General features: G+C 31.1%; 1 protein-coding gene across 5 annotated transcripts; it reads left to right on the forward strand.

The window, feature by feature from the left end:
- The first annotated feature begins 10,659 nt into the window (after window positions 1-10,659).
- On the forward strand, window positions 10,660-14,433 carry LOC129306257 (uncharacterized). Of its 5 annotated transcripts, XM_054946737.1 has the most exons (8): window positions 10,660-10,809; window positions 11,090-11,192; window positions 12,122-12,234; window positions 12,346-12,822; window positions 12,916-13,065; window positions 13,186-13,598; window positions 13,730-13,984; window positions 14,073-14,256. In XM_054946737.1, exons 2-8 carry the CDS (start codon window positions 11,104-11,106, stop codon window positions 14,100-14,102), a joined length of 1,527 nt encoding a protein of 508 aa, XP_054802712.1. In that variant the 5' UTR covers window positions 10,660-10,809; window positions 11,090-11,103; the 3' UTR covers window positions 14,103-14,256. The 5 variants fall into 5 exon arrangements, with proteins under 5 accessions (XP_054802712.1, XP_054802708.1, XP_054802709.1 ...); XM_054946733.1 differs by having other exon boundaries at window positions 13,730-14,433; XM_054946734.1 differs by having other exon boundaries at window positions 12,349-12,822; window positions 13,730-14,433.
- The last annotated feature ends 10,980 nt before the right edge of the window (window positions 14,434-25,413 follow it).

A 25,413-nucleotide genomic window follows, 5' to 3' on the forward strand; every position in this document is an offset into this window, starting at 1 on the left:
TGAAATTTCAGATTAAAACAATTAATTCATATAAAATGTGTAAAATGACCAAAATGCCCCTAATGCTAAAACTTAATGCAAATAAGTCAATGATCAAATCCAATGCCAAAACCATGCATATAAGGGTCTTAAATAATGAAATATGTTCATAAATGTAAAATAAAAGTGTGTAAAATAAGTGATTTATCAATGACCCCTTTATATGTATGGGGTTAAGACTTTGATTAATAGTAATTAATGATAGTTAGCCATTAATGGAAATTAATATGTTTGATTGTAGATTGATCCTACACCGGAGCTTTTGTACTTATTTAAAGGATCCAGTGACTACTTAAGTGTACTCTTGGTTTGGTAAACTAAGAGTTAAGGTAAGTACTAATTAAATTCTTATAGATAGTTGTTGTTTGCATTGTTTGCATTTATAAGTGGTTAGTTATTGATTGCAATGAATTTGATGATATGAATATGCAAGCATGTTGGTATTAATGATTGAGTTGTAATATATGGTTAAGTGAATGCTTGGTATTAAGATAAGCATGAATATATGATCATGGCATCAGATTAAATATTGGTTATGTATTCTTAACTTGATAGCATGCCCTTAATTATGAGATAATTTAATTTAGTTTACATTTGTGACATGTCATTGAATGACATGAGCATTTTACATAGGTATGATTATGTTGTTTAAAAGGTTATTACTTGAGTTGTGAAACTTGTCCCTTTTTGTTGAGGTTGTCATTGATGAGAATATGTATCACATGATTATGTGAGTGTGAAGTCGATAAGCTTAGATTGAGTATGCATTGTTTACGTAATCATGAAATTGTGAGTTTGAATTGGTTGTGATGATATATGTGATGTGCAATGCATGCAAGTTCATGAATTATGGAATTATTGAATCATTGAGATATGGATGAGTATGCTTATATGTATATATATTGAACTTGTATGATCATGATTGGGTGGGAGTTTACTAGAGAGATAGTAGTGGGGTATCATTAGAAATCCACGTAATGTATGTAACATTCTCAAAATTTAAACTGAATTAATTAAGCTTGAATTAGAGTAATGTAAGTTTATTAGTGAGGTGTGGCCAAAGAGGTCAAGCAGGTGTGTTTATTTGTAATTCTAGTCCTAAATGTGGGTCTAAAGGAAGTCAGACCACCCGAGAATGAAAAGAGGAAGGAAATTTGAAGGGTAAGACTCTATACCACACGCTGCAATTTATGGATCAAGCTATTGTGGTGCATGTATGCTGACATGCTTGGGGAGGATGCTCTTTGTGCCATGCGTCGCAGCTTATTATGCATCTACCGTGGCGTATGGCCACTTTTCTACTATAATAAGATAGTGAAATGATGTAGAAGAGGGGAGAAAACAAAAGAGAAAATAAAGAGAGATGAAAATGCTCTACTAGGGCTTGAAGAATCTAACCTTTAGGAGTACTTTAGAGTTAGAAAACATTTGAGATAAGGTTTCTAAGCTTAAATCTTCTTACCTTCTTCCATTTTTTTGATATTGGAAGTTAAGGTTTGGTTTAAAATGATGATTTTCAATCCATAGAGGCTACGAATCCAAATCTATTGACTTAAATAGAGTTAATAGGAGTAAATTAAGCTAATAAAACCTAGTATTTATGGTTATATAAGGATTGGTGGTTGGGGAGCATTTAATATGTGAATTTCACTATAAATGTGAAGGTTAGGGACTATATGGCTCCATTTATCACTGTAAAAGAGTTCAATGATGTTAATGAGGGCTAGAGAAAGCTAAGAAACCCTACAAGTATTTTCATATAAGTAAAGAATGAATCTTGAGAGTGAAGTGTTGAGTTAGTAGTGGAAATTATTCAAAAAGTGGATATTGATGAATCATATTGTAAATATTTGTAGAGTAATCTTATTGGCACCATTCAAGCTTCTTGGAAGCTTCGAGAGTGAGTGTTTGATGGGCAAAACCTTTGACCTCTTAAAGGTTTGAGGTAACCAGGGGAATTCTTTCTCATGTTCTTGTGTGTTAATTAGTTTATAGTTTGACATTTGGCAATTGAATTATATGAATTTGAATGAAATGAAAGTATGGCATAGAATTTCTTGAAAATCCATTATGATGATTTTTTACAAAAGTTCAGTGATATATTATATGTAAAATCCTTTGAAACATGATTAATGGATTTCTTGTAATTTAATTTTGTGAAGTTCAATAATTATGTACTAAGTGGAGTTCCATGAATGTGTGATAGAAGGCGTTCAATGAAATTATAAATGAGATGTTCAATGGATTTGTAATTGAGAAGTTCAATCAAATTGGTAGAGTTTAACAATTTGATTGTTTGTATTATATGATTATCATATATATGATTGGATACAACGATGAGGTAATGCATGCTTGATTATTAAGTAAATGCATGCTTTGAATTGTGCATATCTATGAATTACATGATCTTGATAGGTGGGAGTTCACCAAAGTAAAGGAGTAGAGATTTAAATCCACGTGATAAGAATCCTATCTGAGTTAATGGCTTGTCTGAATTGTTATTTTTATACTGTCCCACTTAGTCAATAAGGGACTTGAACCTAACTAGCTATCTACCAATTCAATGAGGAAGCTAATCTAGGGAGAATGACATCCTAAAGTATAAGAAATGGGGGAAACCATTACCCATAAGTGAGATGGGAAACCTTGGCTGGGTAACCACTCACAAGTATTTTGGCTAGGGTAGTCTCAATGTATAGATAAACCCAATGTGAGATAGCTCACGGGTTCATGTTAAAAGAATAAGGAGGATATAAAGAAGGTGTGATCATGTATATAGTGAAAAAAGGCACATGGTTGTTTGCATTATGACCCTAATATTGATAATCTCAAGTTTAACCTGATTTCATGTGAAACTATGTTAATAGATCATGTGATTAGTTCTTTTCTTGTATGAAATTGTGTTTACTAATCATGATCTCTTGAGTGTGCGCAATTATGCTTGAAAATGTGGATTTTATATTCTTGAGAATGATACGTGAATTGGAATTGTATTGTAACTTTTCACTTGCATTTAAATTAATTGACATGCATTAGTATGAGTTGGTTGAACCTTAGTTACTGAGTGGTTGTACTCACCCCATTATCTTCAATATTATAGGAAATAGCTCAAGAGGATCAGATAGAGAAAAATAGCCTAAGGCATAGGATTGTCATCCTATTAGTAGGCCTCTTTAATATTTCCATTTGAAAGTTACTTGCATCTTTTGTTTTGTGAAAGGTAAAGTGCATTTTAGGCCTGACAGTATATGCATGTAATTTATACTATTTATAGTTGAGCCAAAATACTAGTACAAATAAGAATTAATTATATCATGTGACTGTTATAAATAGTATGATGGAATTGGTGATTTTAGCTCCCCTTCTTGTTTTTAGATTTAGGGGTTGAGCATTGAAAATGTGATTTATACGCATTTTGTATGATGTGGTGTGTTGTACAAGTTAATTTTGGTCTTTTATATGTGGTTTGAAAGGTGTTTATGGCTTTTGCCTTGAGGGATGTGTTTTGGACACTTTGTTTTTATGAAAAGTGATGAAAAAAATGTAAGTTTTGAAATGAGTGTTCACTTTTTAATTTATTAATAATTTGAGTGTAAAACTCAAGCCATTAGTTAGAGCTTGAAAAAAACTTTCCAAAGATACCTAGTTTACGTCAATCAGACATTGGATGGAGCAATGGGGCACGTTGAAAGCTGCATAAAAGCTGTCAAATTGATAGCAAAATTTTGCTGACATGAAATATGCAATGCTCTACAGTGCATTATACAACGAGCCATGGCGCATGGCATAGAGACTCACGAGCTGTGGCATATATTCCATGAGCCATGGCGCACACCCCTGAATACTACAACATTGCATTGTTTTTTGACTTTTAAGCAAATGCACTAATCTTTGAAATGATCCCATGCTTTTGCATAGTTAATAACTTTGAATTGTTAGTTGCGAAACCTTTTAAAATGGTTGTAGTTTTGAAAACTTGAGATCCCATCTTTACAACTTATTTGCAAGCTTGGTAAATATGTATTGTACCTTAAGCCAATCTCATAAATCTGGGAGATTTGGAGTTAATCATGATTTGTGAGGAAGGATATTACAATGTAGCTTTTACTGAGTTGCACACAATGGATATCATTATTATTACTACATGCGCTTAGTATTGTCATTAACCTACTGATATGACATAAGTTGGGCATGATGTTTGGTATTTTGGTTCCTATTTGGGACGGTGTGGGTTAGGCAACTATGACATCCAAATAATTTGAGAAAGTAGAAATCCATGGTTCAAGAGTGGGGAACGGGTACTTTGGTTGGGTAACCCTTCACAATTGAAGAGCAGGCCTACTCTAGTCATACAGGTTAGTCCCATATAATTTGATAGCCCATGGATTCAATCAGAAAATATAAAGAAAGGAATAAGGATGGAATGGATATAATCATGCATAATTATTATCATTGAGTTATATGTCATGTGATTAATGATAAATAGTATCATGATATATGTTGAGTATGAATGGAATTTTAAATGTGAATCTTTACCTTAAATGCTTGTATTTGTTATACTTTTATGTACTTGAATTTATGTGCCTTGGTTATTAAGATTGTATAATTTCACTCCAGTTTGTTAACATTTTTCTAGGTAAAGCTAAGAGAAAGGCTAAGAGGGAAGCATTGGAGACAAGAGATGCATGGCTTCATAAGTAAAGTCCCTAGTTATTATGCTTATGTATTTGAATATTTATTATTGCTAACATTAGAGGTCTTACTATTGGACTCTATTTTATCACTTGCTTATAGCCCCATTTGTAGACTTGGTCATTTTTTATTGGTAGCCTCTTATGTTTTTGAATTGAGGCCCAATGTGCAAGTGTGTGATTAAGTTACAAATGAATTAACATGTTATGGAGTTAAGCATGCAAAGTTTGATTGTGATTTTTATTGAGTATAGTTATGACGACTAATGGCTAGTTAAGCAGGGGAGACACTTGGATAAGGTGCTATAAGTGTGACAAGTATGTTACAACCCAAGTGTTCTAGGATCATTGCTTGGTATCAAATTGAGGTGAACCGAAGCTATTAATTGGAGTATTTAATTATCTAATGACTGTCAAGTATTTTTCATAAATTTTCACAAGCTTGGGCAAGTTTTTTTACTATAAATACTTGATAGTTATTGTGAAATAACATAACCATCAAATATTTTATAATACTTGACGTTTATTTTTAAATAATTATCAAGTATAGGCTTCCAAAATTAGTCAAAAGCTAAACCTAGAAGCCTATACTTGATGGTTTTTAACCTTCAAGTAAGGGGACCTTTAATATATAGCGGCCCCTTGCTTGATGGTATAAAACCGTCAAGTATTGGCATAAATAACTATCAAGTAATGAGGTTTTTTTTACTTTTTCAAAACCATACTTAGCCTTAATTTACTTATACTATCATGGTAGAAAGGATTGACTATGGTTAAAGAAACCAACCACAATAGAAAAGAGTAAGCCCATGTTAAAAGATCTACTATGATTGAAAGGATTCAAATTGACTTCACAAGAGAAAAATCATTAAGCAATGGGATCTTAAAATCATTTCAACTAAAAACCAAGTTAAAATGTCATTTAAACACTTATAAATCATAGTAATAGATAATTAGGAAGTATGGAAATCATTTGGAGTTAAAAACAAGTCAAAATAGGGTCAAATAAAATCAAAACATCCAAATAAACACAATCTATTGTGGCTAATGTGCAATGTGCATGGCATATGTTACATAAAATATCTATCACAGCCAACATTGCCATACAATGCGACTAACACTCATAATGTCATGTGTTTGCAATCTGTCATGGCGCATGCTATGTGACAGCGAGTGTTATCATGACAACACTCCTAATCAAACTTTTCCCATACACAACTTTTTACTCCAATGTCCAATTGAGGTGATTTAAGCACTTACAGATATAGACTTTTATAAACTAACTAATAACTTTAGTTTCACCCCCAATCCAATATCATAAGGATAATTTGGACACCCAAGGCCATTTCACTCAATTTTCTATTTCCAAATATCAACTATGTGCCTAAATCTCTGCCAACAAGCTATTAGCCTCACTTGAGTCTTGAACCATATTCAGTGGACAATATCAATGCATCATTCCAAACATTCTAACATATGAAGACATCATATATATCAAAATGACCCCCAATAGCCAAATCCACAAAGAGTTTGAAGAGATGGTTTCGTGACAATTCAACCCATAATCTTTCAAAGATTTCAAATCACATATTAAACATAATAATACAATTGCACAAACATGGCCCCAACAAAATAGTCAAACTTGAGAATAATCTCTACAATGGCCAAGATGCACCCAAAATGATAACTTATAAGTATTTAGCTAAATACAAGTGAATAATCAAATCCTAATTGTCAAATATGACTCAATTACACTCATAACAAACTGGAGACATTACAATATTAAGTCAAGTGTCTCTAGCTCTCGAGGTTTACGCCTTCTTGGATCATCCCTTGTAAAATGTTCATCTATGATATGAGATAAAAACTTTAGTAACCAAATAACTAAATTCAAGCACATGCTAGAGGTATAATCTATGAGCAAACAAAGTGGCCATATTTGAAATCATCAATCAAATCACTCAAGCATGCAATAACACAATTTTTATCAAGCATGATCAATACACCACTTTAACCCTCACATTACCTCTGAATGAATCCATTGGCCACTAGCATGAATAGGACTAACTCATGTGATTGGCGTAGCCCAAACTCTCTAATTGTGAGAGTTTACCTAATCAAATGTTTTCACACTTACTCTTAGATCATGAATTTTTCCTTTCTTGAATTTCACGTGTCATATGCCCAGCTCAAATCATTCACCATAGGAATATGATGATACAAGGCAATGTTTGTCCCATGCCACTTACTGAAGGATTTCATTAATTGTACGTGTTGTTTAATTTTATTTCTCTTTGCTTTTAAAATTCAAAAGCAAGAGCAAGTTGGTTTCATTTTTGTTCCAAATATTTCTCACACATTATTATTATTCTTTTAATTGACCAAATATACCAGTCTCCCACTTCTATTACCGTTGACTATCATGTATAGACTTTAAACAGTTACTTTATCTTCTAGATGTAGGAAGTCATATTACGCACAATATTATCAATATATTATTACTGAGCCTGAGTGCTTTTTCTGGCTTTTAATATATATATATATATATATATTAAACTAAAAGAGCTGATTTAGCATAGTGTTGTGGGAATGAGAGATGCTTTACCAAGGTTCTCTAATTCCCATTTTAATTATTGTTACAATTATAAATAAGTAAAATATAGAACTTACTTTTCTTTAAAAAAAAATAATGGATGCTTTATTGTATGACTACAAGACACAGATGTCTAATTTTTCATCATTGTGTATAGAAAAGAGGCGTGAGGGTTATCATAGAACACGGTTGAAATATCGCATCCTCCAAAGACTATATTTCTTCTTATCCACAATATTGAATATTTTTCAAAAATTTTGCTTCATAGAAACTGTAAAGTGTTGGGTGATTTTTATAATTTTTTAAAAATATATCTCTACTTTATTTATTATTTAAAAAAAATAATTTATTAAAATTTCAATGATAACTATAAAGGTATTTATATGAAATATTTAATGAGAATATAATTAAAAAGATATAGTATTTTTTTAAAAAAATTAAGGTTTTAATAATAATAGTAAAATAATTAACTAATGCCATATATATATATATATATATATTATATAGTCATAAAATAACAATTCAACCAATTAAGTGGAGAAAGTAATAGCAGACCCCACCCTTTTTGTTTTGCATTGAAGCTTCTATGCATCTCACACTTCCCTGTCTTCTACTGTTTATTGACGGATTTAATTTTATTACATGCTCTTTTAAAAATATAAAATATTTTTTGAGAAGTTGAATGTTGTAATTATTACTTTTTTTTAAAGTACCTCTATTGATAATAACTTTATATAGGGTAAATATGAAAAGTTATGATTAGTTAAAAAGTAGGTAGTTACTTTATTATGAGTAAAATTGGATTAAAAATGCCTTATATTTTTAAACAGAGGAGCGAGTTTATTTATTTTTTAGGGTTAAATGTATTTTTACTTTTGTATTTTATTTTGAGAAATGTTAGGTACCCTATACTAATAAGTGAAGTATTTTTTTCTAGATCATTTTCTAGATGAGCAAAATGCCGTCTCATTAACAGGGGATATTTGCTCTTCTGGAAAAATAGTTTAGCAAAAAAAAAAATCCCATTTTTAATATAGGATGCCCAACGTTCCTTAAATTTTATTGCAAAACTGCCATAATATACATGGTCATAAGCCAAAACTCAAGTTTTCTTCTTCAAAGAGAACTAGGAATGTCTACTCACATATATGTTTCTTATTGTTTTATTAATTGATGATTTAGTTTCAAAATTACTATTAAAAAATGTGAATTGGTAAGGAAATTTAGCTAGAGATTATCTATTCCCTCTTTAAAATGCCATATTAACAAGAAAATTAGAGAGAGATATTAATTTCGTAACTAAATTTAAAATTAAAGAAGAGAATAGCTAGAGAATGTTACTTTCTTTCTAAAATAAGATAATTGATGAGGAAAATAGTGAGAATATGTTAATTTTTCTCTAAAATAAGATAATTAATAAGAGATTTACTGACTAGCGAGGGATTATATTTCTAACTAATTACCAAAAAAATTGACTTTTGAAAAAATTTTAATTATATATATAATTATTTTTATTTAAAAAAATTAAATTTAAAAATTAAATAAAATACTCACAATAAAATTATTTAATATTTAATATTTTCTTTATTTTACGTTCATTTTCCTTACAAAAAATATTTTTATTAAAAAAATATATTATAAAAAGTCATATAAATACAAATGTAAATATGTTTAACATATTAATAATTAAAATAAAATATAATATACATGTGTATTTTTTTAATATATTATATGACATATCTGTGTAGTTAAATAACATATATTTAATTTGTTATATAATAACTACAAGTAATTTTAATTCAATTGACAAAAAAAAAAGATCATAAGGCTTGGGAAAGGTGAGAGGTTAAGAGTTAAAGTCTTGACTTTGGCATAAATATAATAAAAATGTGATATGACAATGAGCAAGTAATGTAGCGTGAGGTAAAAGATGGCATAGCATGAATCGTCACACATGTGGCATGTGATGAGGCATGAATAATAGGTAACATAACATGAGCTAACCCACATGTGGTCGGTGATGTGACATTATATGATAATTTTTAAAAATAAATATGTTTTAGCATTCTTGCTAGATTAGTGAGAGAATATGTATTTTATCATTAAATTTTTCATTAATTTTTTTTTTTAGTAGAGGATAGAAAATTGGAGCAAGGAATCTTTTCTTGATGAAACGAGTTATCCATATTGATAAAGGTAATGAGAATGTGCCAAGGAAAGGATGGATAACAAAGAGACGTTGAGGTCATATACGTATATAGCGGACCCAAGTAGCATTTAGGGGGCCGTGGCCGCCCCACCGACCCCTACACAAAAGATTTTTTTTTTTTTTAACAAAAAGTAAAATTACCCTGTTATGTGGTGGCTTTTTATCAAAATAAAATTACTATTTTAACCCCTCAATCTTTTGACATTTACTTTTACCATATTTTTATTAGAGAAAATGATAATAAAATTCATCTAAAATATATAAATAATAAATTGATCCCTCGAAATATTATAATTTTTCTGAAGTGTTTAGGACTATTCTATCATTAATAAATTTATATAAATTATTAAATTATTTTTATTAAAAATAAATAATTTATAACTTTTTTTTTATATTTAATCTCATCACTTATGGTCACAGAAACACAGTGACAGGCATTGATGAAGAATGCATTCCCTCCGTTGCCTACCCGATCGCACGTTTTACCTTCTAACCAATCATTGTAGGGATGGGTGAAGAAGAAGCCAGCGAGCCGTGAGATGTTTTTTTTTCACTTGTTAACCGAGGGTATTTTAGTAAATATATATAAAATTAATTGCAATTTCATGGGACTTTTCATGAATTAGAATCTCTACGCGGATATCTGTGTGATTTTTCCGAAGATATTAAAAAAAACAAAAACTAGGAAAGGTCGGAACTCGGAACCAACCGGGACAATGATAGTAAAATTTTGAAAGAAGAAACTAATTACAATTGTATTCAATAATTTTTTTAAAATAAATTATAAATATTAATGCATAAAATTGAATATAATAATTTCAATTAAAAATTAAGAATTATATTTATAATTTCAATAGTTTATTTGCAATTAAAATTTTTGAATTTTAATTATTTACATAAATATTTAAAACTACTCCATCTAATTCAAACTATAAACAGTTTTTAATAATATTAATAAAATCGTTACTCGCATAAAAATATTTATCTTTAATTTCGACTTTTAATGAGCATGGAAAATATCATAAATTTATTAAGATAAAAATTTAAGTTAATAAATATAAGGATAAAATGAATAAAGATGAATACGAACAAAGCCGAATAATTGAGGCCGTACTAATAATATAATACTTTGTGACTGACTTGACCGGGCGTGGTTGCGTGGGGCTGTTGTTGATTGCTCTGCTGATAAGTTCTTATATTTGCTTCGACTCTCTTTGACTGTTAGAGTTAATCCTGACGGCCTTCAGATCCACTCCCTACACGCCTTCTACTTTCAGGTAATCTCACCAAATCTCTGTCTCTATCTCTCGCCCCCTTCTGGAAATTTTGCTTCTTTCTTATTACTGTTGCTATAACTGAGTCCAGTTAGAAGAAGGCGAAAGATAGAAAACTAATCTTCAGCTTTTCTGAAGCAGCTTTTATATTTCTCTCTAATTACTGATGGCTTTCAAACTTGAGAGTTTATACATCTGGATCTACTGTTATTCGTGAGAGAGAGAGAGAGAGAGAGATGGTTTGGTTTTGAACTTTGACGTTTGAATCTGTGTTTGTTTATAGAATCTGTTGGGAAGATGGCGAGCTCGTTGGAGGTTGAATCATTATCAGAGACAGAAACAAGTTCTGTTTGCTTTTGCTTGCCCACACATCACCGCATCCACATGTAAACTATCCCTTAGATTTGGATCCTCTTCTCTCTTCTCTTCTCTTCGGTATCTGAATCAGTATGTCTGGACAGCACTGACTCGTTAATTTCTCATCTTCTCTTGACTTTTGATTTAAATCATTAGGGTAATTTTTCTCTCTTATAAATATATGATTTTTTAATAAAAAAATATAATTTTTAATCATTATAATTTCATTGAATTTTATTTTTACTCTTTATCATTTTTTTAGTAATTTTAGTTACTATAAAATTAAAATAACTAAAAAATAAAAATTTTAAAATTTTAAAAAATAAAGATTACGAAAAAATTATAAAAACTAAAAATAAAACTCAATCAAATTAAAAACTATGTTTTTCCTTTTTAATATTAAAAAATTATTTAAATTATGGGGTAATAATGTGATGTCATTTAATACTTGTTTTTATTTTTGGAATAGTATATCTGACCAGGGAGTGGAAGGGGTATTTCATTTGCCCAACACTATTCATCATTAATTTGTTCCATTTGCTATAAATATAAATATTATATATATTCTTTTAAATTAGCTATTAATTTCATAGAGCACGCCAAAAGCTTTTTCTATTACATTACACCAAGTTGAGTTTGCCTGCTAACGTCATGCATTACCGGAACATATTTATACATGTTAATTAAATATATATTCAATGCACAAGCCCACACAGACATGTTTGTTGAAGTTTGATCTAAATATTCTTCGTTGTTATAATTATTTTAATTGAACATTCTTTTCCTGAAAATTTTATTATTTTTAAAATATTTTTTTATTTTAATAAATAAATTTAAACTTTATGAATTTTAAAATGCTTTATTTATGACTTTAATTTATAATTAAAATAAATTCATAAGACTTGTATATATTGAAAAGCAAGCTAATTATTGAACCCATGTTGTGTTTGATTCACAGAGAAATGGCAGTAGCAGATGAAAGTTCCATAACTTTACCAGTAGCGCAACAACTTGTGAGAGTCGCTTCGGCTCAGTTTAGGAGGCCTCTGCTTCATCTTGTGGATGATACAAGTATTTTCTCCATCCCCCCAACCCCTCCCCCAACACACACACACACACACACACACACAAAATCTCTTATGTGTATTGCAAACTATGTCATGATGTTTATACTTGTTTCAGAAGAGCGAAGAACCAAATACCTAAAGCTGTGCGTTCCGCTTCACAAAGCAGCTTTGAAAGGTGATTGGAAAGAAGCAAAGCACATCTTAGATCAAGACCGGAGTCTCGTTCGTGCCGCCATAACCAAGGGCTGGGCGACGATCCTCCACGTGGCCACCGGAGCGAACCATGTTCACTTTGTGGAGGAGCTGGTGAAGAGAATGCTTCCACAAGACTTGGAATTGCAAGACGTGAATGGGAACACTGCGTTTTGCATCGCTGCAGCAACTGGGAATTTGCAGATTGTTGAGATCATGCAGAGAAGAAATGAGAGCTTGCCAACAATAAGAGGTGGTCAAGGAACCACTCCTCTTCACATGGCTGCTTTACAGGGACAAAGTCAAATGGCATGGTATCTGTACTGCAAATCTATTCACGTTTTTGAACATATTGATTGGATCGTACTTCTCTTCCTTTGTGTCAACAGTGGAATCTATGGTAAGAATATCACAGACACAGAGCATGAGACTATTAAAAATGACAAGTGTGAGATTTGAAGTGTGATGTATATGTTGTGTTAAATTTGGGCAGATTTGGCCTTGAAGGTGCTAGAGGAGAACCCAAATCTAGCTTTTGAGAGGGATGAATTAAATAATGAGACAGTCTTGCATATATTGGCTCGAAAGCCTTTAGGTTCTAGTTGCAAAAGTCAGAGATATCGAAAGCGGCTTATGAAGTCCTGTAAGTGTCCATGACCTCCAAAATAAATGGTGATACGCAATTAGACAAATGACAATTTTTATTAATATAGTAAGCTTTTGAATTTTTTGATGTCTTGATTATCAAATCGTGTATTACCAGGTTTGAGGCAAACTCAACAACTTCAACTTGTAAAACACTTGTGGAGTATATTCCTTCAGCAAGATGATAATAAGATTATGGACAGTATAAGAGTACCTTCACAAGTAATATTTAATGCTGTAGAAGTTGGGAATTTTGAGTTTCTAGCTGAGCTTATAAGCTCATATCCTGACTTGATATGGGAAGTTGATGAAAGAAATCGAAGCATAATTCACGCTGCAGTTTTGTATCGTTATGCTGATATCTTCAATCTCATACATGATATTGGCCCAATCAAAGATTTCATAGCGTGTTTTGAGGATGAAGATAAAAGCAACTTATTGCATATGGCTGCAAAATTAGCTCCACCACATCGATTGAACTTGGTTTCAGGAGCGGCTTTTCAAATGACCCTTGAGTTATTATGGTTTGAGGTATTTTATTAGTATAAACATATTTAATCAATCATAAGGATAGCCTGTTGTGAATTGTGTAGCTTGTTATAAGTTTTATACATTTTATATTGATATTGACAATATACATATATCCTTTGACAATATGGTAGGAGGTGAAGAAGATAATGTTACCATCACTAATAGAGAAGAAGAATGCTGAAGACTTGACTCCTCGCCAACTATTCACAAAGGAACATGAAAAATTATTGGGCAAAGCTGAAGAATGGATGAAGAAAACTGCAGAATCATGCATGCTTGTTTCCACTCTTATTACTACTGGAGTCTTTACTGCTGCATTCAGTATACCGGGCGGTATCAATGACAGTTCAGGAAACCCTAATTACTTGCAGAAAACTTCATTCTTGGTATTTGCCATATCTGATGCGACTGCAATGATCTCATCTTCAACTTCTATACTTATTTTCTTGTCCATCCTCATTTCACGTTATGCAGAAGATGATTTTCACAAGTCATTGCCTTTGAAGCTGATATCTGGATTGGTTGCTTTGTTCATCTCCATAATAAGCATGATGATAGCATTTAGCAGTGCCTTTTTCATCATGTATTATCATGGTTTAAATTGGGTTCCTGACTTCATTTCTGCACTTGCTTTTATACCTGTACCCTTATTTGCGTTTCTGCTTTTCCCACTCTGGTCTGATATAGTTTATTCGACCTACTTCTGTAGGAATCTTTTTCGCCCTAGTAAACATATGCTTTACTAGAAAAGTGAGTGACTTTCATTCTCTTGTGTTGAAATGTACTCTTCATGCGGTATGAGTCTTGAGTTAATAAGGAAATTTCCTTCTCAGCATGGTGGTGGTGTTAATTCTCTGATTTTTTGTTATATATTTACTTGAAACTTTATATATACATATAGATTCTCTGTCATACTAATAATATGCTATATTTGCCACTTAATCAACACTATCTATAAACATATATTGGTATATAAACCGGAAAAGAACAAAATCTGAAGGAAATGATTTTTTATTCAAACTCATATGATCAACATCGATAGCAAAGGTCCTATTTATATTACCTTGGGGAAGAACAGCGTTTAGATCTACAAAAGTAACGTGTCACCATATGAACATTTTTCTAGGAATTTGTAACTGTTGTCTTTTAAATTTCCAATTTTATGTTGTTGAATTTTCAATTCATTTTCTTAATTTTGTAATTGGAAACAGATTGCATCATATGTAAATACTAGTTAAAGACCTAAAGAACTTGTAAATTATTACTTTATATTTTAGAATTTGTTAGGACATTTCATAAATAAAGTGATGTGATTGAGACTTAAATGTCATTCTTTCTAAAATATATTTATGGGATGACACAGTAAGAAAATACCATTATACACACACAATAGTGATAGAGAGTACGCACAAAATGAATATAATTACTGATTTATTTATTTATTTATTTATTTATTTTTGTCTTTCCATGAGAGAGATTCGCATGTCATTGTCACACAAGCTTGGACAAGGACTCGTTAAATACAGGAAGGAGGGAGGAAGGAAGGAATATGAACATTCAAAATGCGCACGTTTTATTAACAATTCTATGACTTTTGAAAGTGGAAGACTGACTTTTCAAGGTAAAGGTAAGACCCTTGGTTGTGGCTATCTGTTTTAAATTAGACGACTGAATTACGAAGCGCTAGTGGAATTCCAGTTTGCAGGACTTTTCTTGGGACTTATCTACTTCAGTAATAATTAACTTTCCACTTAATTGAATGACTTAGTAGATCCCACGTGTCACTGTATTTATTATACTCTTCTATTCCAAATTATAAAACATTATTAAATAAAATAATACAAATTTTATTATATACTCTTTAATTATAATTTTATTTTTTCAAACCAAAAATACTCTTTATTTAATATTTCACTTGTGAAAGAATAAAAATATTTAAAAATGCCCTTTTATTATTACTCTATTTGTAAAAAAATATTAAAAAAAAGAATATAATAGTAATGATAATATTGAAATAGTATCATTAATAAAATTTTATTTTGTTAAAATATTTTATATTTTGAAACTTCAAATCTCTCTTAAAAATATTTTATAAATTGAGATGGAGATAATAATTAATAGGTGGTGACAAGAATATACTTTTAGTCATTCTAACAATCCCTGTTGGGGGCAATCCGAGAGCTAGGAGGAAAAATTTGAATTTTCAATTATTAATATATATTTGCGGCCTGATGGATCTGAGGTTTAAGGGGGATAAGGTTCACATGGTGTGATTTAAAAATGGATGGGGACAATATCAAAGAAATAATCAAAGAATTGATCGTGCCCTTTGCGAATATGGAGTTGAACGAAAAATTTGAGAAGATGTAAGTACGACATTCGTTTAGAGCCTATCTATGGAATTGAATCACTACTATAGAAATGTTTAAATATGATGCCCCATATTAGAGAAAACAACAAATAAACATAGGCAAGAATTAATTTGACAATTATTTTAAAATGAAAATCAAATAAATTTTTATTTTTTCTGTTTATAAATAACTATTAAATATCAACAATTATATATAAACAGGCATCAAAAATAGATATTATAGGATAATTATTTTAAAATAATCATTAAATATTTGCTTTTAAAATTGGATTATTTCACAGTCATTTCTCTTCGACTTTAGACGCTTCATTTTCCACTTTTCTTGTTGGATTATTTGTTTTGATGATAATAAATAAATGGGTACAAAGTTGTTCTGCAGGATTCTTGGTTTCAATTTCTTGGATTCTTCTCTTGTAAAGAGTTTTTTAGAGAGCTGCTCTTGAAATTAAACAAGTTTTTCTAAGTTTAAAAGCTAATTAATTGAATTGAACTTGTTTTGAAAAACAAAAACTGAGTTTCTAACTTCTGGTTTGCCAATTAGCAACCAGTGCGTCCTTTTTTTTTTTTTAATAACCCAGTGTGTCCTTCTTTATTATGGGGACAAGTGCATAAAAAAGGAAGAGTATAAAATTTATGCCCAAATATTTAAACTTTTTCATTTTTGTCGTTATCCTCAAAGGCCAATCCCAGATTGATCTCCATCCTGTGGATGGGATGGGGACCTCCGTACATGGATGCCAGTGTCACCGTGTCGGGTACAATAATATCATAAAAGTAAAGGACATATTAACACGTGTTAACAATCTATACGTTGCGCATCAATGTCAACATTCCAAAAAAGATGAAGCTGGCTTTGCTTTTCTCGCTTCACTCGTTCCGCTGCCGTGTCCTTTTTCACCCCCAAGTCACAACCACAAGCTTTTTTTCATTTCATTTCATCGGCCAAAAATATCAATGCTCCAAATTTGCCCTCAGTGACTTCAATGTTCACAGGAAATGTTTGGTTGAAGACAAGGGAAGGGAAGGAATTTTGTCCCTTTCTCATTTTTGATTTGAAAAATTAAAGGGGAGGGGAGGTAAAAAAATTTAAAATCTCTCCTGCCTTTTAAATTGAAAGAATTGGGAGGGGAGGGGTAATTTTTTTTTAATATATCCTAACCAATATAACTTTTATAATAAATTTAAAAAATACAGATATATTTTTTCAATATTTGGATACTAATAGAATCAAGATAAAGTTATTTATATATAATTATTTTTTCTCTCCTAAATCAAACAAGATAATATCAGAGCCCTCCTCCCCTATCAAACCAAACACACCCATAGACTTTGTTGCATTATAGACCTTGTTCATCACAAAAATTGGGTGATATTTTCAAGTTTCAAATTGTATGAACAGTACACTTTGTATATTTTTAGAGGATCCTCAAAATTACGAGCAAGCTACATGTAGCTTATATTAGAGAGAACATGTTTACAATCAGCAGACGGCATATCCATGTAGATACTATATATATTCAATTGACGTTCAACGATTTGCTTTTCTTGGCATAACATTTTACTTCAAAAAATTTCAATTGTCCCTCTTATAAAATTTTACTTATCCTATTAAAAAATGTATTATCTCAAATTTTATCTGATTTATAACCTTAAATAGTAATAGTTTTAAAATGAAAAGCAATAACTTAAAAAATTGTATATTAAAAATTTGATCACAAAGAATTTCTCTGCCATGAATACAGATGAGGGATGTAGATTTTATTTAATAAAAATTAAAAAAAAACATGATTCTAGTAGATATACAAAATTGTTTATATAAACAGAGTCTTTTATGTTATTATAATTGTATGTTTTATGAGTTGTTTTTAGTATGTAATTATATTAACTTATACCCTTAATAATTTAATAGATATTCAAAATTATTTTTATAAAAATATTTATATTTACTTTATGTATAAATTCTTTCCTCTTTGATTTATTTATTTATTTTTTTAGATCCGTTACTGCCTCCAACAATCCTTTTGATAAGTGACTAGGAAGGTAGCATCAATTTTAGCGTATTGTATAGTATTATAAGAATATTTTGCTGCCTCACCCTTTCCAAATAATTTAGCAAACATGAGCAAAGAGTTTCTGTCAAGAAATATTATTCTAAAATCTTGCTTTCTATTTCAGTCTTTGACTTTTCAAATGTGAAGAATTTGTTTCACTAGTGCATAATTTATTTTTTATAGGAGGTTTTTAACATTGGTTAAAATGTACCCACAATTAAAAGTAAAGACAGTGACATTTTGATAATATTTGCCATCAATATAAAACTTTTAACATTAATTAAAAATTTAACTACTATATAAAATACTTTTAATATCAGGTCTAATTTAACCCAATGTTAAAAAATTTTAAAAATAAAAATAAAATAAAATTTTAAATTTTTAACAGCGAATGACATGACACCCACTATTAAAAGTGGATATTAATTAAAAAAATTAAATTTTTTCACTTTCAATAGCAGGTGCCACTCACCCGTTGTTGAAAGTAAGTATTAATTAAAAATAAATAAATCTATTCACTTTCAACAATGGGTGAAAGTAGGTATTAATAAAAAAAATTATTATTTTTTACTTTTAACAGCAACAACGGGTGAAAGTAGGTATTAGTAAAAAAAAATTATTATTTTTTACTTTTAACAACAGGTTACTTGTAACCTGTTGTTGAAAAGTATTCAAATATATAATTAAAAATTATACCTACCTCTTGCCCTTCTACTTCCTCCTCACCCTTCATCTTCTTCCTTTAACAATTCTCTTCATGCCGTCACCCCCTCCCTCCCCCTCATCATCCCTCCTTATCCTCCCCCTCCCTCAACGTGGGCTCGCTCCTCCTTGTTGTCGCCCCCCTCACCCTTCCCCTTCCCTTGTCATCGCCCCCTACCCTCTCCCTCCCTTACCCCCCTCCCCTTCGTCCTTGCCCCCTTCCCTACTCCCCTAGTCTTGACCTCCCTCCCTCGTCGCCCCCTCCCCCCTCCCCTCCACAGTCGCATCCCCTACCCCCCAGTCCCTTCCCCCTTTGTCGCCCCCTCCCCCTATCCCTCCATTACTCCTCCTTCATTACCCTAAGCACCTTTCTTTTTTAATTATTAATTTATATATATTAATTATTATTTAATTATAGCTTTATTTTTAATTATTATTTAACTAATTGTTGTTGAATAAATTTTATTATTATTTTTATGTAAAATTGTTGTTGTTATTATTTTTGGATGTCTAATGTTGTTGTTGGGAGTGCTATTAGTGGCTTCATAAGCCCTTAGGTATTGCATGTGATTATTTATTTAGTGTAAAATTATAAATTTTATTTTGAAAATTTTTTAGGAGGTCCAATTTTTAAGGGAGACTCTGCCAAATTTTTTAAAATATATTATTTTCCCTAAATTACTTAAAATCATAGATTAATTAGGAATTTACATTTTTTGAAATACTTTGAAGATGATAACATGCACATTAATTTTATTCTCATATAGGTAGTAACATATGGATCGTAGTTAGATGAATACCAGACGAACAAGTGATGTGTATGATAATGGTGTGAAGGAGTTTGTAGAATTTGTTAAGAAAAATGTTGTTAATAATAGTGGAAGGTTTTATTGTCCTTGTGTAAATTGCTTAAATAAGAGGAAATTAAGTGTTGCTGAAATAAGAAAACACTTGATTTGCAATGAGATTTGCAAGAATTGTATAATATAGATTTAGCATGGTGAACGATTGAAAAACTGTAGTGGTATGTCTCCATATGTGAAAGTTGATAATAATCTTAATGATGAAGTAGATATAGATGAAGATTAGTTAGAGGACATAATCTATAATGTTGGAAAAGAGGCCTTTGAACGAGCACATGTGTATGATAACTTTTGCACTGATGCAAAGAAGCCTTTATATCCGGGGTGTACTGATTTCAGTTTATTGTCTGGGGTGTTAAAATTAGTTACATTGAAGGAAAAAGCTGGGTAGATTGATCAAAGTTTTACATGGTTGCTAAAGTTACTCCAAATAAAGCTTTCAAAAGGAAATGTACTACCAAATCATTATTATGATGTTAAGAAGATCTTGTGCCTAATGGATTTGAATTTTGAAAAGATACATGCATATCCTGATGATTGTGTGCTGTATAGAGAAGAACTTGAAAGGGAGGAGAAGTGTCCAAAATGTGAGGCATTATGGTACAAAGAGAAAGGAGCTCCTGCAAAGATCTTGTGGTATCTTCCGATTATACCAAGGTTCAAGCGCTTGTTTGTGAATACTAATGATGCAAAGAACTTAAGGTGTCATGCATATGAGAGGATTTTTGATAGAAAATTTTGACATCCAGCCAATTTTCCTCAATGGAAAAAAATCAATCAATTGTTTTCTAAATTTGACAGTAAACCAAGGAACTTGAGGATTAGACTTTCTACCGATAGAATAAATCCTTACAATAGCCTTAGCAGTATACATAGCTTATAGCCCGTTCTTTTAGTGATTTATAACCTATCACCTCGGCTATGCATGAAATGGAAGTATATGATGTTATCCATGTTAATTTTAGGACCATAACAACATGAAAATTATATTGATACTTACTTAAGACCTTTGATTGAAGACTTCAAAGAGCAATGGGAGATAGGTATAGATGTATTTGATGTAAATCGAAAGAAAAATTCTAAGTTACATGCTATAATCTTTTACACTATAAATGACTTTCCTACATTTGGAAATTTGTTTAGATACAGTATCAAGGGTTATAAAACATATCCAATTTATGAAAAAGGCACATGCTACCATCAATTTCAACATGAAAAGAAGACAATTTACCTTAACCATCGGAGATTTCTTAAACAAGATCACCCTTATTGTAAATTAAAGAAAGCTTTTCATGACCACCAAGAGAACCTTCACGCTCTGAATGCTTTGACTGGGAAGCAAATCTATGAACAAGTGAAAGACATCAATGTTATCCTTAGTAAGACTCAAAAGAATACAAGTGCCAAAAATATATGAAAAAAAGGTCTATATTTTTTGATCTTCCATGTTAGCGCTTTCTTAAAATGAGGCATTGTATTGATATTATGCACGTGAAAAAAAAAACACGTGTGATAGTATTATTAGAACACTTCTGAACATGCCAGGCAAGACGAAGGATAGTGCGAATACAAGATTAGATTTAAAAGAAATGAGAATACAAGAGGACTGACACTTAAGATCAGAAGGTCAGAGGACTTATTGTCTACCAGCTTCTCATATATTGTCCAAGGTGGAGAAAACAAGTTTTCGTGAGTGTTTACATGGGATCAAAGTGCCGTCAAGGTATTCTTCAAATATTAATAAGCTTATGTCGATGAAAGAGTTAAAACTAATAGGCTTAAAATCTCATAATTGTCATGTCTTGATACAACAATTATTATAAATGGCCATTCGAGATATATTGGAAGAAGATTTAAGGCACACAATAACTAGATTTTTCTTTTTCTTTAATACAATATGAAGTAAATCTATTAATTCTCTCAAATTAGATGAGTTAGAATAAAAATCTTGTATTATATTATATCAACTTGAAATGAACTTTCCTCCTTCATTTTTTAACATTATGATACACTTAATAGTTCATTTAGTAAAGGAGGTTAAAATGTGTGGCCCTGTCTACTTACAATGAAAGTACCCAGTTGAAAGATACATGAAAATATTAAAAGGGTATGTGAAGAATCCTTATCGCCTTAAAGGATCCGTTGTTCAAAAATATGTTGCTGAAGAAGCTATAGAGTTTTGTTTTTATTACTTGTCAAATATGGAACCAATTGGGTTTCCTAAATCTCATCAAGAGATAAGGCAATTAGGTCAAGGCACATGTGGGGCATCGATAAAGAGCATGAATCATGGTGAAGTGCAAGAAGTACATTTATATATCTTGAATAATATTGACGAAGTTTGAAGTTACATAGATATCAATAAAGAACTTCTAAGGATAGAATACAATTGGCTGAGAATGACTGAACGAAGGTTCTTGAAAGAGCACAATAAGACTTTTGTATATTAGTTCAAATAACAAGTCTTAAATGAAGATAATATTTTTGATATGATTAAATGGTTAGCAAAGGGTCCTAACGTGGATGTGATATGCTGGAGTACATACGATATTAATGGATATTCCTTTTATACAAAATCTCTTGATGAGAAGAGTATTGTGCAAAATAGTGAAGTTATGATAGTGGCTAACGTTGTGCACTTCTCAAGTAAGAAAGATAAGAATCCAAAAATGGCATCCATACCTTATTTTGGGATTATTGAAGAGATTTGGGAGGTTGATTATATAAAATTTAGATTGCTTATTTTCAAATGCAAGTGGGTTGACATCAATGACGTGCAAGATAATAAGTTAAGATTTACATTGTTAATCTTAAAAGACTAACTTATGGGGAGGAGCCATTTATTATGGCAGACCAAGCAAAATAAGTTTTCTATGTTATCGATTTGGCAAATAAAAGTTGGTTAATAACTCTTGAACAAAAAAGGTGATTGATAGTGATGATAAGAATGAAACAGGCTTTGGTATCTCTGAAACTCCTACCTTCTCATTAGGACTACCCAATTTGAATGTAGATGAGATAGGTGACGAATATGTTGTATGAAGTGATCACTATGAAGGGATATGAGAGAATATCTCTATATGAATTTAATTTTTAAATTAATGTTAGTTTTCTATTTACAATTCTTTGTATTTTATTTATTTTGTATTATTTGAATTATGTTTTATTTACAGTTCTTTATGTTTTATTTTTAGAAATATAGAGAAGAATCAGAGTGGACCTACTATCAGTGTTCTGAGCTAGCCATCTACAGAGATTACTCAGAGTTAGCTAATTGTAGATATTACTCATAGCGGCGATAATAATCCTAGTCAGAGCTAATCAGTAAGGAGTGGTAGCCGAGGAACACAACTAAGAGAGCTGACTTTAAGTAAGACCACTGGTCGCAGATTACCAATTTAGTTTGATCAGTGATGGAAACCGTGAGGGCTAAATAAGGCCAAGTTTGTCAGCTACCTTAGGCTCCTATTATGTAACAAGCTCAGTATCTTGCATGAAGATTGGCTTGATATGCCAGAATGTGTGAAGGAACAGATTTGAAAAAGCATTCAGGTATATCATTGTAAAGTTATAAGCATTTATTATTATTGTGTGTAAAATACTAACTATTATGAATTGTAGCTCACCTACAATGTTTCAAATGATAAAGCATGTCAAAGACAGCTGATAAAATATTGTGGGGAACGTTGGAGAAGTTTCAAGACTAACCTTTCAAGGAAATTTGTCCATGTCAAGTTGAAAGAAGGTCAGCCTCATCCTAATCCTCTTAAGACATATCAGTTTTTGGATGAACAAACTTGACAGGAATTCTATAGGATTTAGACTTTTGAAAAATATATGGTTAGTCAATTTCTAATTGATTTAATTGTAGTAATTTAATTCAAATAATTATATTAATTTGTTAATTTTTTATTAACAGGAAAAATGAGCAAAAGGTAAAGAAATTGCTTGGAGAAATGAATGCCCCAATACAATGCCTCATGAGAGTTATAATCATGTTGACAATATGTTGATGGATGAGAAGTTTAAGAAGAGAGAAGAAGAAGCTAAATCTAATCCATCAATTCTCTTATCCCTACAATTGCCTGTCTCTCGTGAGGATAAATGAAGATATTGTCATCAATACAAGAAAGGAGGGTATACAAGCAGCAAGGCACGTGAGGTTGTCGAAAGGATTGTAAGTAACATTTAATTCTTTAATTTTTTTATTCAATTACCAATACAAAATATTATGATATTTATTTTGTTTGTTATATGAGGCTCTTAAGGAACAATAATCTTAAGGATCCTTTATTCCAGAGCATAGAAATGACATTTTGGTGGTTGCTATAAGCAAAATAGAGCATTCGAACGTGTTAGAGGTGTTAGATTTGGCATGAAAATCAGAGATTACTTTGGAGCATATGCATGGCCTAACCGCTTAGGTGTTGTTACGAGAGAGGAACTAGAAAGTGTAATGACAAATATAAGGCAACAAGCAATGAATGATGTTGAAGCTTCATTTGAAGCTCATTTGGAAGCCTACTTGGAAGCTTGACTTGCAAAAATAAAAGAGGAGATGATGATCTTTGTCATCATGACAAGATATGACTGTCGATACACCTCATACACAGTCTCTTGGATTTCACTGCACAAAAGAGAATAATGTTCTTGGATGCATATTAGAGGGTCCTTCAGCAGGAAACACGAGTGAACCGTGTGAGCCATATCTAGATGATCCTGATAGACACTTGATCACTCTTGGTAGCATTCACACTTTAGAACAAATCATCCACCACAAGCAAATGCAACAAGATCAAGTCAGAGTGGTGGTAGAAGATGTAAAAGTAGCGGATGTACTCATCCCATTTCCTATTGATAAGGTCAAGACTGTGGCTGAAGCTGTTGGTACTTTTATCATGTGACTTAAGAGACTTGTGAGTATGGTTCAAGTTGAGGTATATTTTATTAAATATTTCATAGATTTTATTAAATATTTATTTTTTATATTATTTTTTAATTAACTATCTCTTGCCTTTTCAACTTCCCTTGCCAAATGATCCCTTGCTGAAACTTTCACAACCCCTGTTGGAACAGGAACCATCGTAATTGACTCCTCTCCAACAAATAATTTTATTGGCCTATGACAAATCATTCCAAGAAAAAATTTTTGCAAAAGAAAAGGATGTAGGTATAAAGAATCTAGTGATGGTTGAACGAGAAGATTTAAATTAGCTTCTCTCAAAAAGTTAACTTACCACAGTATCAATTGAGCTATTTATATTGTAAGCATGTTTTACTTAAATATAGTTAACTTATCAAGATCAGTCAACTAACATGATTGTATTATTGCAGGTACCTTCATTGTTTGTGCATTACATTGGGTAAAGGTGATAATTTTAGATTTCTTTGCCCTCATCACATGATGGAAAAAGGAAATACTCTTGAAATAAGATCCTAATACCTCTAGCAACGAATACGTGAAGTAAAAAAAGGATGTTTTTATGGCTCCATATGTGCACTCATAAAGACCAATTTATGATTGATAGTGTTTTTATTAAATGTGGATTTCTTCTAATAACTTACTCTCTTTTGCAGGGACCACTGGCAGCAATTGTTCTTTCATTGAAGAGTAACACAGTCCTCTTCTTATGCTCCCTCTATTACAAACCAAACAAGGACATAAAGAAGACGATGGATTCGTAAGTGTACTTGTACAAAAACTATTAATTTTTATGAATATATTAGTTACAAATCTCGTGATATTGATTATAGGAAAATGAAAACATATCAAATAATGGTCCTGAAAGAGAATGCACATAAACTAAAGGATCTTACTTGAATTTGAG

The sequence above is a fragment of the Prosopis cineraria genome, unplaced genomic scaffold (assembly GCF_029017545.1).
Source record: "Prosopis cineraria cultivar Desert tree isolate PC_DT_omini unplaced genomic scaffold, ASM2901754v1 PC3, whole genome shotgun sequence".
Classification (NCBI taxonomy): Eukaryota; Viridiplantae; Streptophyta; class Magnoliopsida; order Fabales; family Fabaceae; genus Prosopis; species Prosopis cineraria.

Coding starts and splice junctions, on each gene's coding strand:
- LOC129306257 (XM_054946733.1), top strand. CDS start 11,104: ATGGCGAGCTCGTTGGAGGTTGAATCATTATCAGAGACAGAAACAAGT. Junction 12,823..12,915: donor TGTCAACAGTGGAATCTATG/GTAAGAATATCA, acceptor AAATTTGGGCAG/ATTTGGCCTTGAAGGTGCTA. Junction 13,066..13,185: donor AAAGCGGCTTATGAAGTCCT/GTAAGTGTCCAT, acceptor GTGTATTACCAG/GTTTGAGGCAAACTCAACAA.